Genomic DNA, 13285 nt, shown 5'->3' with positions numbered 1-13285 from the left:
TTTGCAGTGATTTGCCACTCTTGGGAATTGATTCTTCACACTTTTTTGCATGAACTTTATTTGTATATTTTTTGCAATTCATCAGTCATCAGTGCACTTTATTTATGGACAATCACGTGTGTATATTGATTATCTAAATAGTCACTACATTTGTTTTTTCACGGATTTTTCACTTTATATATTTTTATATATTTTTATATATATATATATATATTTTTTAAACATCTGTGTTTAACATTTACAAACTGGAGATGAATGGCACTTTCAATGCTTCAACAAAGCTTGCGGAAAGCTCTGTTAACTTTCAGTAACCCAGAACAAGCTTGTGAATAAGACTGATGCTCAAAATTGATCTGCTGGCTTATTCAGAGTCTGTGACTTGGGAAATACTAAAGAATCAGAATATCAGTCAGGGAATTCTTCTTTTCAAAAGTAAGAGATCAGTGATGGTGGCCTGCATGCCTCCTCTGTACAATTTCCTATTATCAAGGCTTTGTTTTTTTGAGAGGCAAAACATTAATAAGAATACATTCTATAATAATGACACCAGAACAGTTTGTGTACATACTGAACAATTTTATTGGTTGTTTTCTGACGTTCATTTTTGTTTTTTGTTTTTTGAACGCCAATGCAGGTGGGTAACATGCCGCTGTGTGCGCCCGCTGGCTTTACAAAACACACAAGGAGAATATTGCTGTCCATATGCCTACCACCGTCACTCCTGCCACAGAGCTGGGTACGCCTGGTTTTTCGGCAGTTGAGTGGGGCGTAATACTGTAAAATGTGCAAGTGTAAAAAGACAGGAGTTCAACAGAACATTGACATGAACCCTTTCAGGGAACCGGTAACATTGAAAGGGTTACCAGAAGTCACAAGCCCTGCCCTTACATCTCTCCTGCCCCAAAAATTCAGCACCTCTTAGTACATAATACCCTCTGATCGTCATTTGCTTCAGACGTATATACAACAAATGGGATGGATTTTAAAACCATGGGGACAAGAGAGAACAGGGAAGGAGTTAGGAGGATAGGAGACTGAGGCCTTGTTTTTCATGAAGAACCTTAAGTTGCATTTAGATGGTGGTAAGATGTGTTTTCTCCTGTTGAACCATAAATATGTATTGTGCTGTCTCCCATTCACAGGACATATGCTCAGTAAAACAGTTTATTTACATACCAACGAAATCATTCATCGCAAACTTGATCCTTGTACAGCTAATAGCTTAAATATATATATTTATATTGTATTTATAAATAACAGAGACTTTCACACCACGCACTGTGCGAAAGGCCTGTGGAACGTTGTGCCACGTACAGACGCCAAGAGGACAGTGAATGCAGTGTGGTACGCATACAACTTGCAGACTATGGCATGCTTTTGTATACGGTACCTTTCAAGCATTGCAGAATTTAGTACATACATGCACTTTGCAGAGTCCTGAAGGTTATGGGAAGATAGGTTATTGACTTCTACCCTGATTGTAGATGGAGTATCGGTAGTTGTTTTGGCAACAGTGTTCCAGCTTTAGACTGATATCACACTACAATTTCCACTATCCACACCCAGACCTATGTACTTGGTAATCAAGGCAGAGAGTAATTTATTCTTTACACTATATGGTCAAATGCTTGTGGACACCTGCCAATGACACATGTTTTGGAGTCTGTCTATGTGAATTTGTTGCCATTCAGATAACGCATATTTTTGACTTCTGGTACTGATATTGTATAAGAAGACCTGGCTCCCAGTGTTCCAATTCAAGCCAAAGATGTTCAGTAATGTTGAGTTTTAAACTTTGTGTAGGCCAACCCAAACTCCTCCACTCCAACTCTTCAAGCCATGTCTCTATGGATCTAATGATGTGCACAGGGGAACAGTTATACTGAAACAAAAAAGGGCCTTCACCAAACTGTTGTCACAAGGCTGGAAGCAAGGAATCTAAAATGACTTTGAATGCTGTAGCATTAACAATAACCTTTGCATGGCTATGTGATTTAACAATGGCTGTGGTTAAAACATGTGCACTCAATCATTTTGAAGGGTTCCACATACATTTGACCATATACCATGTTTAGATAATTGTTATACTATGGTAAGGCAATCAGAACTTTTATACCAATTTAAGGGTTCTTTCAAAAATAAGAACGGGTTTACTCAAAAGAAAGATTTTAATTCTAGTGAATTCTGATTAGGCTGCAAATAAAAATACTCAGGTTTTGAACATAATGGGAGGTTTGGTATTTTTTTTGTTTTACAGCTAAAGCTGAAATCTAGGAAATGCTGCCTCAGCTCTGAACTGAAAGGTTATCAGTCACTAAACGGTAAGTGCCCGTTCACACTACCGCGACTTGTCAGGCGACTTAGCCGCCTGACAAGTCACGCTCCGTTCTGTACTATGGAACCATTCTAATAGGAGCGACTCAAGCCGCTCTGACTTAGAAAAAGGTTCCTGTACTATTTTTGGGGCGACTTCAGGCGACTTGTATTGACTTCTATACAGAAGTCGTTTTGCAAGTCGGCGCTGAAGTCGTGTGCAGGTCGCGTCTGTGAGTCGCGCTGCAAGTCGCATCGCCCCTGTGTGAACGGGCACTAAGTGGTTCTGTTATTGCCACCCCATATATAGGCTATAGTAGGAAAAGTGAGTATCGTTAAACAAGACCAGCTTCAAAAAAACATTAAAATGTATGAATCCATGAACTAGACCTCCAGAAAGCTACACTGTATACTTTCCGGAATAACTTAAAGTGACTATGAAAATGCACAAAATCCATGATGTACAAGTCAATTCATGTCTACATTTACGGTTAGATTTAAATATTAAATGTAATCATTTACTTGAATGCAATTTCTATTTGTAGCCATCAACAAATTTGATTGTAAAATATACATCAAGGAAGTTTGTCATAAAATGATCAGTATTTTAAAACGATCTTTGTCTTGTCAATGATCTTGGTAATGTGTTCAATGCTTGAAGGCAGTCATTACATTTAAATCTTGCCAACACTAATGATAATCCAGCTTGTAAAATCACAATAAATGTTATCTTCTCATTGCAGATATTTTGTGCCTGTGTTTGTGTTATGTTCTTAATCTTAGCTGTGAACACTTTAGGGGATGTACTGGGAAGGAGAAGTTGGGCACCAGAATCCTGAAAATGGCATGGATTTATGGAAAGGCTAAATCGCACCAGACCAAAGGTGGTTATAGGAGAAGCACAGCTTTTTCCCATTAGTTTATATTCTTATCTCATTTCTTCTTTCTTTGGGGGGAAAGGAAATCAGGAACACTGTTCTATCACACTGTAGAACTGTGCGGTCACGCAGATCAGTGACTGTAAAGATTGGCATAATAAAACAACCAAAGACACATTATAGAAGTAAAGCTTTAACTTTGAAAGGTGATTTACCTCGCAAAATGGCTGCTTTTGATAAAAGTATTGGGAAAACTCCAAACCATCTAGTCTCCATCTTTTTCTAGCAATATGGCTGCTTTTATTATAAAGGTATTGTGAGGACTCTAAACCATCCAGCCTCCATCTTTTTTTGGAGTATACAGTAGAGAATGGGTGTGTGTTGCTTTCTTCATCCACATTTGGGGGCATTATTTTTATCTCTAACATTTAGGCACTCTGCAGAGCGCTGTGTGCTTCTCTATATACAGGCAAGAACATATGTAAACACTGGAGCAATGCACTTGTGCTGCTGGGCACTCTTGTGTCTCTACCCACCATGCACAACACTGATCCACAGGCCAATCTTGCAGTTAGCAGTTAATAATTTAAACACAAAGGATTAACACCCAACCCCGAACTTACAAACCTTATAAAAATAGCCCCGATATTTCACATTATGCAACAGGACATGCCAACCCCCTCCTACCCACCCTGTGTACATCCCTCGGAAATCATTCCAACCCCCAAGAGCCGAATAATAGGGCACTGCCCTAAATAGGGGTTCAGTACAGAACGCAGCTCCTCTTTTCTACCCTCTCTTTATGTAGCAGTCTGTAGTGTGTGTGCTGTATGCGTGTGTTTGTGTGTAAACATATTTAACCCCTTAAATACATTCAGCATTAAAAACCCTTAATATATTTCTATGGAACCCTTTCCTGCCCAGGAAGCTACACACATCCCTAGGCATTCAAGTACGGGTCTACGATTCTTGGGTGGTGCAGCTAAGCAGGATTTCAGGAGTAGGGTTATCATTAAGCTAATAACAACTGTTGTGTCTTGCAATGTCCCGCAAGGACCAATGTAAACTCCCAACATCATTGTCAGTTGTACTATTATTTGATGGTAACCCAACTCCTGTGTGCTTTATTGCCCATCTCGGAAAGAGAGATGTCCCTGCTGCAGGCTCCATACTGGGTGGCAGGCGCAGGGTGGAGTCAGGGTCATCTTCTGGCCAGGCAGACAAGGAAAGAAGAAGGGCGGCTGGTTAGCTTTTTGGGATAATTCCTGGGGGGGAAAAGTGAGGGAGAAGACACATGCGAGAAAGAGAGAGAAAGAATGCAAAAAAAAAAGAGGCAATATAAAAAACCATGAGATAAAAGAAAAAAAAGTGAAGAAAACCAGAAGTGAGGTCAAGAGAAGATGTATTATAGAGGTGAAATGGCAAACAAACACATAGAACAGGAAAGGAGAACCATTAGTTCAGGAAGCTGGAACCAAGCAGGCAGCATCCAATAACGATTGTGCTCCGAGCTCTCTATATACATATTTATAGCTTTATATACATAAACATTCAGTATTCCAGCTATCAAATGATGCACTTCTATCTTTAGTACTAATACTGCAGGTACAAGGGTGTGCAAGAATATATACACACGTATATATGTATTTACAAGGCAGAATAAATATATATATATGTATATGTAAGATAAATCCATAATTCATAGTTTGGTGATATCTACAATCTGGCATGACATGGAGGGTGAAGGAGAATCCAAATCTCAGAGCTTATTTGTGCATTTGGAATCCAAAATGGAGATGATGGTGCAAAAAATGATTTGCAATTGACAAGGTGATGGTCTCATCCCAAGTCTGTGAGATAAATTATTATCAAGACAATTGCACCTCATTGTATGTACAGGGTTCAATAATCTGTTGATTTTGAAATGGCGATGGAAATACAGTCCAAGTGATCAATGTCATTGCTGAAATATGTTCTAAAACAAATAATCATGCTGAGATCTGTAGCTCCACAATTGTTGGAAAAGCTACAGATTTCTAGCGTCATGTTTTCTGAAGACATACATAGGAAAATCACACCTTCCTGTCACTATAATACTACTATCACTTGTAAACCACTGAACTGTGACAGTAAATGTTCTCCATGTTTTCTTTTTTGTTTTTTTTTCCTGAAAGTTCTTAATGGATCATGTTGGGTATGTTCAACCAGCACAAAAAAATGTCACAAGAGTGTATTTTAGAGGCCAAAATTCTATAGTATCACTCTGTGACACTGCCATCTTGTGTTCACTGAGTATATTGCAGGGCATACTCCCTGTGGTATCATTGGGCTTTAGTGACATCTTGAGGTCACAGTAGGAATATTCCTCTGTTATGTGCCCTGTTTGCTAGGAGAAGCAGTGACAAGGGTCTCCTGAGTGATGACGGGGCTGGTTTTCCTGCTTTTTTCCTTCCCGCTGGCTCCCAGGGGCCCCTGTTCCTTATTATCAGTCGAACGCTGCTTGCTGTGGGGCCCAGGGGCGGGAGAAGCGTGACCATTCTTCTCGTCTGAAAAAAGTTGTTTAAGTACGTCAAAGAAGTTACTGATTGGGCGGCCTAGAGATAGAGAGAAAAACAGGGAAGGGAGAGAGGAGGGGAAGGGTAAGAGACAGGCAGAGAGAGAGAGAGAGAGAGAGAGAAAAAGGTAGAAAGAAAGACAGAATAGAAGAGCGTTGGGGAGAATTAAAGTGTGCCCATCACTTAATTGAAAGCAGCCATTCATTTCATTGTGACATCCTTGCTTTTCGCTGGGTTCCTTGATTGCATTCCTAATGATGTCACCAGTTTCTAATAAAATTAATAGGTTTCTTTTTCAGGACCATGGCTACCTCCATATAATGACAGGTGCACTTTACAGAAGGGATGAAGAAGAAATTGTGTGAGGGGTGAGATGCAGAGGAAGTGGTGCGAGCAAGAGTGACGAGGAGCAAACAAATTTGAATAAATAAAATACTGCACTGGTGTAAACAAAAAGGCACGGGAACATAATATTCTGCTCTATAAAATAGATAGTAACTTGAAAGGCAGCACAATAGTGAATAGTGGCCATGTTGTAGACCTGAATGTACATTAGAACATAATGTATAGGGAGGGAGTTACATCTTTTAAGACTAGCCTGAAAATGATAGTTTTAATTCTATATAATCAATTTTAAATAATTTATTCACTTTCCAAATAAATAACCATTAACGCTCACAGAAGACTATTTTACTAAAATTATTGCTTTGGGAATATTCCATTGACATTTTTATTTCATAAGTGTGTATATAACAGCTGATCTGTCCTAATATATTTATAGCATTGAAAAAGGTGGCTGTACACTTTGCTACAAAAGTAGTGAGTGCCCCTTCAAAATAACTCAATACACAGCCATTAATGTCTAAACTGATGGCAACAAAAGTGAGTACACCCCTAAGTCAAAATGTCCAAATTGGGCCCAAAGTGTCAATATTTTGTGTGGCCGCCATTTTTTTACAGCACTGCCTTAAGCCTCTTGGTAGTGGAGTTCACCAGAGCTTCACAGGTTGCCACTGGAGTCCTCTTCCACATGACGGAGCTGGTGGATGTTAGAGACCTTGCACTCCTCCACCTTCCATTTGAGGATGCCTCACAGATGCTCAATAGGGTTTAGGTCTGGAGTCATGCTTGGCCAGTCCATCATCTTTACCCTCAGCTTCTTTAGCAAGGCACTGGTCATCTTGGAGGTGTTTGGAGTCGTTATTATGTTGGAATACTGCCCTGCGGTCCAGTCTCCGAAGGAAGGGGGATCATGCTCTGCTTTAGTAAGTCGCAGTACATGTTGGCATTCATGGTTCCCTCAATGAACTGTAGCTCCCCAGTGCTGGCAGCACTCATGCAGCCCCAGACCATGACACTCCCACCACCATGCTTGGCTGTAGGCAAGACAAACTTGTCTTTGTACTCCTAACCTGGTTGCTGCCACACACGCTTGACACCTTCTGAATCAAATAAGTTTGGTCTTGGTCTCATCAGACCACAGTGCCTGTCAGGAAGCCTCGTCTAAAGATGATGCATAAGAAAGCCCGCAAATAGTTTTCTGAAGAAAAGCAGACTAAGAACATGGATTACTGGAACCATGACCCATGGTCTGATGAGACCAAGATAAACATATTTAGTTCAGATAGTGTCTAGCGTGTGTGGCGGCAGCCAGGTGAGGATTACAAAGACAAGTGTGTCTTGCCTACAGTCAAGCATGGTGGTAGGAGTTTCATGGTCTAGGGCGGCATGAGTGCTGCCATCACTGGGAAGCTACAGTTCACTGAGGGAACCATGAATACCAACATGTACTGTGACATACTGAAGCAGAGCATGATCCCTTCCCTTCGGAGACTGGGCCACAGGGCAGTAGTCCAACATGATAATGACCCCAAACACACCTCTAAGCCCCTGTACACACAGTCGGATATTCTGCCAACCAAATCTGTCAGGTTTTGTCCGTCAGATTTAGTCCGACGGATTGTGTCCGAAACTGTTGCATACACACGGTCGGACTAAGTTGTCGAAAAGTCTGATCTTTCAGAACGTGATGACGTAATTTCGTTATGATGGGACTACATTCAGGCTAGTAGCCAATAGCTTTGATGTAGTAATTTCATCTGAGCATGTGTGGCACTTGGTCCGATCAAAATTCGCTACACATGATCGGAGTATGTCCGATCAAACCAGTTGGTCGGGAAATATTTCCAACATGTTGGAAAATTGGGTCCGACGGAGATTCGGACGGAATCAGTCCGATGCATACCACACACAGTCGGATTACCTGACGACACGGTCCGATAAGCCGCATTTCGACGGATTCTCCGACCATGTGTACGCGGCATAAGACAACCACTGCCTTGCTAAAGAAGCTGAGGGTAAAGGCAATGGACTGGCCCAGACCTAAACCATATTCTCTGTGGAGGAGCGCAAGGTTTCTAACATCCACCAGTTCCGTGATATCGTCATGGAGGAATGGAAGAAGTCTCCAGTGGCAATCTGTGAAGCTCTGGTGAACTCCATGGCCAAGAGGGTTAAGGCAGGGCTCGAAAATAATGGTGGCCACACAAAATATTGACACTTTGGGCCCAATTTGAACATTTTCATTTAGGGGTGTACTCACTTTTGTTGGATGAACTTTATGACTAATCATTTGGGAGGTAAGAGTTCACAGATATGTAGTTTTAACCGTGTTTAGCTGGTGGCCTGCTGTTCAGTTTGACTAAACTACCATTATATAACATTTTGTAGCTTTTTAATATATTTTAATATACTTTGATTTTGTAATGAAATTTTAAATTATTACTGTTGCAAATAATTATTCATTAATGAATAAAACACAGTGGACCAACACCAGCAAATGACATGGCTTCCCAAATCATCACAGACTTTGGAAAATATTGCATTCCATTTGGAAATCAAGGTCCCAGAGTCTGGAGGAAGAGTGGAAAGGCAAATAATCCAAGTTGCATGAGGTCCAGTGTGAAGTTTCCACAGTCAGTGATGATTTGGGGAGCCATGTCATCTGCTGGTGTTGGTCCACTGTGTTTTATCAAGTACAAAGTCAGTGAAGCCCTCTACCAGGAAATTCTAGAGCACTTCATGCTTCCCTCTGCTGACCAGCTTTAAGGTGATGTGGATTTCTTTTTGCAGCAGGACTTGACACCTGCCCACAATGCCAAAAGTACCAATACCTGGTTTAAAGTGGTTGTAAACTCTTACAAACCACTTTGACCTACAGGTAAGCCTAGATTAAGGCTTACCTGTAGGTCCAAGAAATATCTCCCAAACCTATACGGTTTAGGAGATATTTGCCCGAAGACGGGCACCGCTATCTACGGCGCATGCGCCGTAGACAGCACCGCGCAGGCGCACTGAGTGGGGCATCATTGATGACGAAGATGTCGCACAATGCCGCGCGTCTCGGCTCCCGTGCACATGCGCGGGAGTGACGTCATCGCTGCTCCGGCGAATCACAGCGCCAGAGCAGCGAGACCCACGGAGACCCACCAAGAAGATGGACGCTCGGAACTACAGGGGACAGCGGTGACTTTGCTAGCTCCTGTGTCAGGTAAGTGACACATAATGGACTACTATGCGATGCATAGTAGTCCATTATGCTTTGCCTTTGCAGGGAATGAAAGAGGAAGTAAACTCATCAGGGTTTACTTCCTCTTTAATGATCATAGTATCACTGTGTTGATTGGCCTGCAAACTCGCCTGACTTAAACCCCATAGAGAATCTGTGGGCTATTGTCAAGAGGAAGATGAGAGGCACCAGACCCAACAATGCAGACAAGCTGAAGGCTGCTATCAAAGCAACCTGGGCTTCCATAACACCTCACCAGTGCCAGGCTGATCACCTCCATGCCACGCTGCATTGATGTAGTAATTCATACAAAAGGAGCCCCGATCAAGTATTGAGTGCATACTATACTGTAAATGCAAATACTTTTCAGTAAGCAAACATTTCTGTATTAATAATCTTTTTTTCTTTTTTTTTTTATTGGTCTTATGTAATATTCAAATTTTCTGAGATACAGAATTTGGGGTTTTCATTAGCTGTAAGCCATAATCATCAAAATTAAAAGACAGAAATGCTTGACATGTATCACTCTGTGTGTAATGTATCTTTTTGAATTGGATTACTGAAATACATTAACTTTTTAATTATTTTTATTCAAATTTTATGAGATGCACCTGTGTGTGTGTCTGTGTGTATATATATATATATATACATATGTAAATTTTTTACATTTATTTATTTATTATTATAATTTATTTACCCCAGCAGCTCGATCATACCACTGCTTCTTAATATAACGTGTATTCTTTTTTACAGCAGCATATCTCCAGTTCACATGCAAACATGTCTTTTTCTTTGTTCTTTTGGGGGTTTTTTTTGTTTCTTTTTTACAGTAGCAGTGTGGCCATATCACTGATTTTTAATATACATTTTTTTTTGTAGTAGCAGCAGCAGTGGACCATACCAATGCTTTTTAAATTAGCTCCTAAGTCTCAGCCTGAACTGGTATACAATGTAGTAAGGTCTATTCACAAATATTATCACACAGGCTGCATGGTGATCATTGTGAGGTTCTATTAGCTGTCTATTGAAGAACGCAGAGAATGGGACTATTTGAAGAGGAGATAAACTAGGCATTTAAAGAAGTTAGTTTTTTTTTTGTTTGTTTTTTTATCAAAAATACTGACTCCACACCTATGCTATATTATTTTTGAGAATTTTGTCCAGTGCAGCCTCACCCATACCTATTGGAGTATGAGAGGGAGCTACACAGTGCAAGCTAATAAGAGCATTTGCACTCCGATTGAGTAAATTCTTATTGGGCAGCGTTGCTCATAGCTTTTATGTTTGCTTTCATTTTCTAACCTGCGTCAAGGAAATTCCAAAAACGAACTCTCTGCTATGGGTGTCCCATTCTTTTAAATTTAGTTTGTTATTGTGAATTGGTTGCACAGCAATAATACCATTGGTTCTTCATCATATTGGTATGATCAATCTTGGTTCAACCTATAAAGCTGTCATATCCAGAATAGTCAGGTGACAAATACTTCTAGAAAACAGAAAGCAGCTGCACCAGCACAGCTTAGTAAAAGATAAGGGGTATGGTAAAGTGAGGAGGAAAAGAGGAAGGTTATGAGAGATAGGAAAGGAGAAGTAGAGAGATAGATGTTGCTTGCACAAGAGGCACTGATATGCAGAGACAGCCAAAGACAGATATGAGACAATATGACAGTTACAGATGAAGACAAATCATTCAGAGAATTCTGTGCATGGAACATTTTACAAGCAATCTATCAGCTTCGTTGTCATAGAAAGCTGCAATATGCTGTAGTGTTTAAAGGCATTGAGCTGAATGACAGGTGGACACATGAAGCTATTAGAGGCGTGAGAGAGGGAAAGACTTACATTAGCGTGTTGGCAATGAAAAAAGCAGCAAATGGGGTGAGGAAAGCAGAGCAGGAGCCGATTATATAGTGTGTCTTGTTCAAGCCTGCAAAGGATTCTGGGATATGTGGAAATTGTAGATTCAAAGGTAGAGTAACAAGCTTGTAGTGTAAACCTGGCCATACAGTTTACAGTCTGATTGTGCAATCTCTGTACTTTGTCAAAACTGTCTTGTGATGGTCTTCCTATCTCTGTACTTAGTTAAAACTATGCTATAATATGGCCAACAAATACAATCCAATTTTTACATAGTTAAGCCCTTGTGTTATAAAGATATTGGTTAATGTAAGGGCTGATTCCCACCATACCGTACTGCAATACATAGCACATAACACTGTGTACTGCTTTGCAGAGCGAAGGAGCACTTACATGCACTGTTGGAATGCATTGCAGGCCTAGTATTTTTTTTACTTATATGGTAAGTGCTGCAGTGCACTGTGATATGTTGCAGTGCACTGTAATGCGCTGCGATAAACTTGCAGCATGCTCGTATGAAGAGCCCTATACAGAGCAGGATTTTTTCCCCTTGTCTCTTGGGACTGCCTTTGGTCAACCCTACCCAACCGGCCTTGTGTGAACCAGCCCTAAAGGAGTTTGTGCAATTAGATTGTAATGTATGTGGCCAACTTAAGTGAGGAAATCAAATTAATATCTTTAAAAAAATGTTTCAAAGCCAGCAAATCATATGGGTAGAAGGGCAAAATAACGTTTCTGTTGCACACATAAATGTGTAATGTTTTGTTCTGCGTATTATATTTGTATCTGGATAGGAAGGGACCCATGAGTAATAAACTATAACATCTGTTTTAACTCATCTTTCTATATGGATGGCATGTGTGTTCTTAAAATAAATCTATGGCCCAAACGCAACAATAAAGGAATGTTATTTGCAGGTGAACTAACTTTAAAGATATTTTGAGAATGCAGTAAACTCTGCAGTCACATATGACCAATGTGTAAGAGTGAATATGATATGTAATTGAATTGCCTGCCTTTGTTGTATTAAAACTTACAGAACGGACTAAATCCTCTATCATTTTTCTGTTCCAGTTCATGTTATTCTGCTAAAGTGTATCTATAACTTACATGAAGTGCAAGCAAAGTTTAGAAGATGAAGAGTTTTACTGGAAACCACTGAATGTGTAAAACAGTTGCTAGCACAGGACACAGGCAAAAGATACACTTTATAGAAATACGGGTCACTTGGTTTGTAGTCCTAAACGCTGGGCCTTTGCATACTATATAATCAGGCCCATCTACAATTTTTATGAATATGTGAAGTTTGCATGGGTTGATAAAACATGTGATTATGAAATGACTTTATTGCCCAGGACAAGCAACATGAGAGGGTTACAGATTGCTGCTTCCATAGCAGAAGTATAAAGTACACTAAATTCAGTTGACCATTAGGCCTCATATATAAAAAATGGAGGAAAAGAAAAGAGCATTGCTACCCTCAACAACCAATCAGATTTCTGATGTGATTTTTCTACTGGTCGTCATTCTTTCATTTTTCCTCTCCTCCAGTTTTATACAAGGTGCCCTTTTAGGGAAGACTGTATTCGCATTCATGTTTCAAGTGCTGGGCCAAAACAGTAATACTTTGTGTCCACATAAACTGTAAGGACAATGTAAGTGTTATATGATGGAACTCACTGTTGACATGTTTTTTGAAGGAAATGAAATGAGGGCTAGAAGCCATGACCAGTGCAGTGACCAAAATGGAGGAGACTAAAGTCATCATGTAAGAGCAAAAAGATGACAAGTGAATGAAAATGTAGGCGCAACATAAACAGAAGGGAACACGAAGTGGATGATAAAACGACACAAAAAGAAAACCTGGAACCTTATGAGGAAGGGTGAAAGAGAGAAGAGACAGAGAGACAAGGGTGGGCACAGTAGGACAGCCGCATGTGTTAAGAAGAAAATTACTGACTGCTAAATTTAATGTTCCCAGATTAGATTAGGCATCTGCTGGGATAGCAGTCTTACCCCAGCAAAACGGAGCTGGGCATTTCATGTTTCTTGGATATAAGATTTCCTGTGATACCAGCTGGAGCTGGAAAAAAATGGCAGCCAAGCAAGCCAAA

General features: G+C 40.3%; 1 protein-coding gene across 5 annotated transcripts in view; it reads right to left on the bottom strand.

The window, feature by feature from the left end:
• Positions 1-555: 555 nt before the first annotated feature.
• The window catches only part of BRSK2 (BR serine/threonine kinase 2), a 263246-nt gene continuing 250516 nt past the window's right edge, over positions 556-13285 (bottom strand). For 2 of the 5 annotated variants that reach the window (XM_077460493.1, XM_077460524.1), the window contains exon 20: positions 556-5785. In XM_077460493.1, the coding sequence (XP_077316619.1) occupies positions 5562-5785 (224 nt within the window). In that variant the 3' untranslated portion in view covers positions 556-5561. The remainder of the gene's footprint in view (positions 5786-13285) is intronic. The other 3 variants (XM_077460501.1, XM_077460510.1, XM_077460516.1) reach the window with 2 other exon arrangements.

Source organism: Lithobates pipiens, unplaced genomic scaffold (assembly GCF_037356315.1).
Source record: "Lithobates pipiens isolate NorthernLeopardFrog02 unplaced genomic scaffold, aLitPip1_a1.2 Scaffold_10, whole genome shotgun sequence".
NCBI lineage: Eukaryota > Metazoa > Chordata > Amphibia > Anura > Ranidae > Lithobates > Lithobates pipiens.
This window is presented reverse-complemented; position numbering and strand designations above follow the sequence as displayed.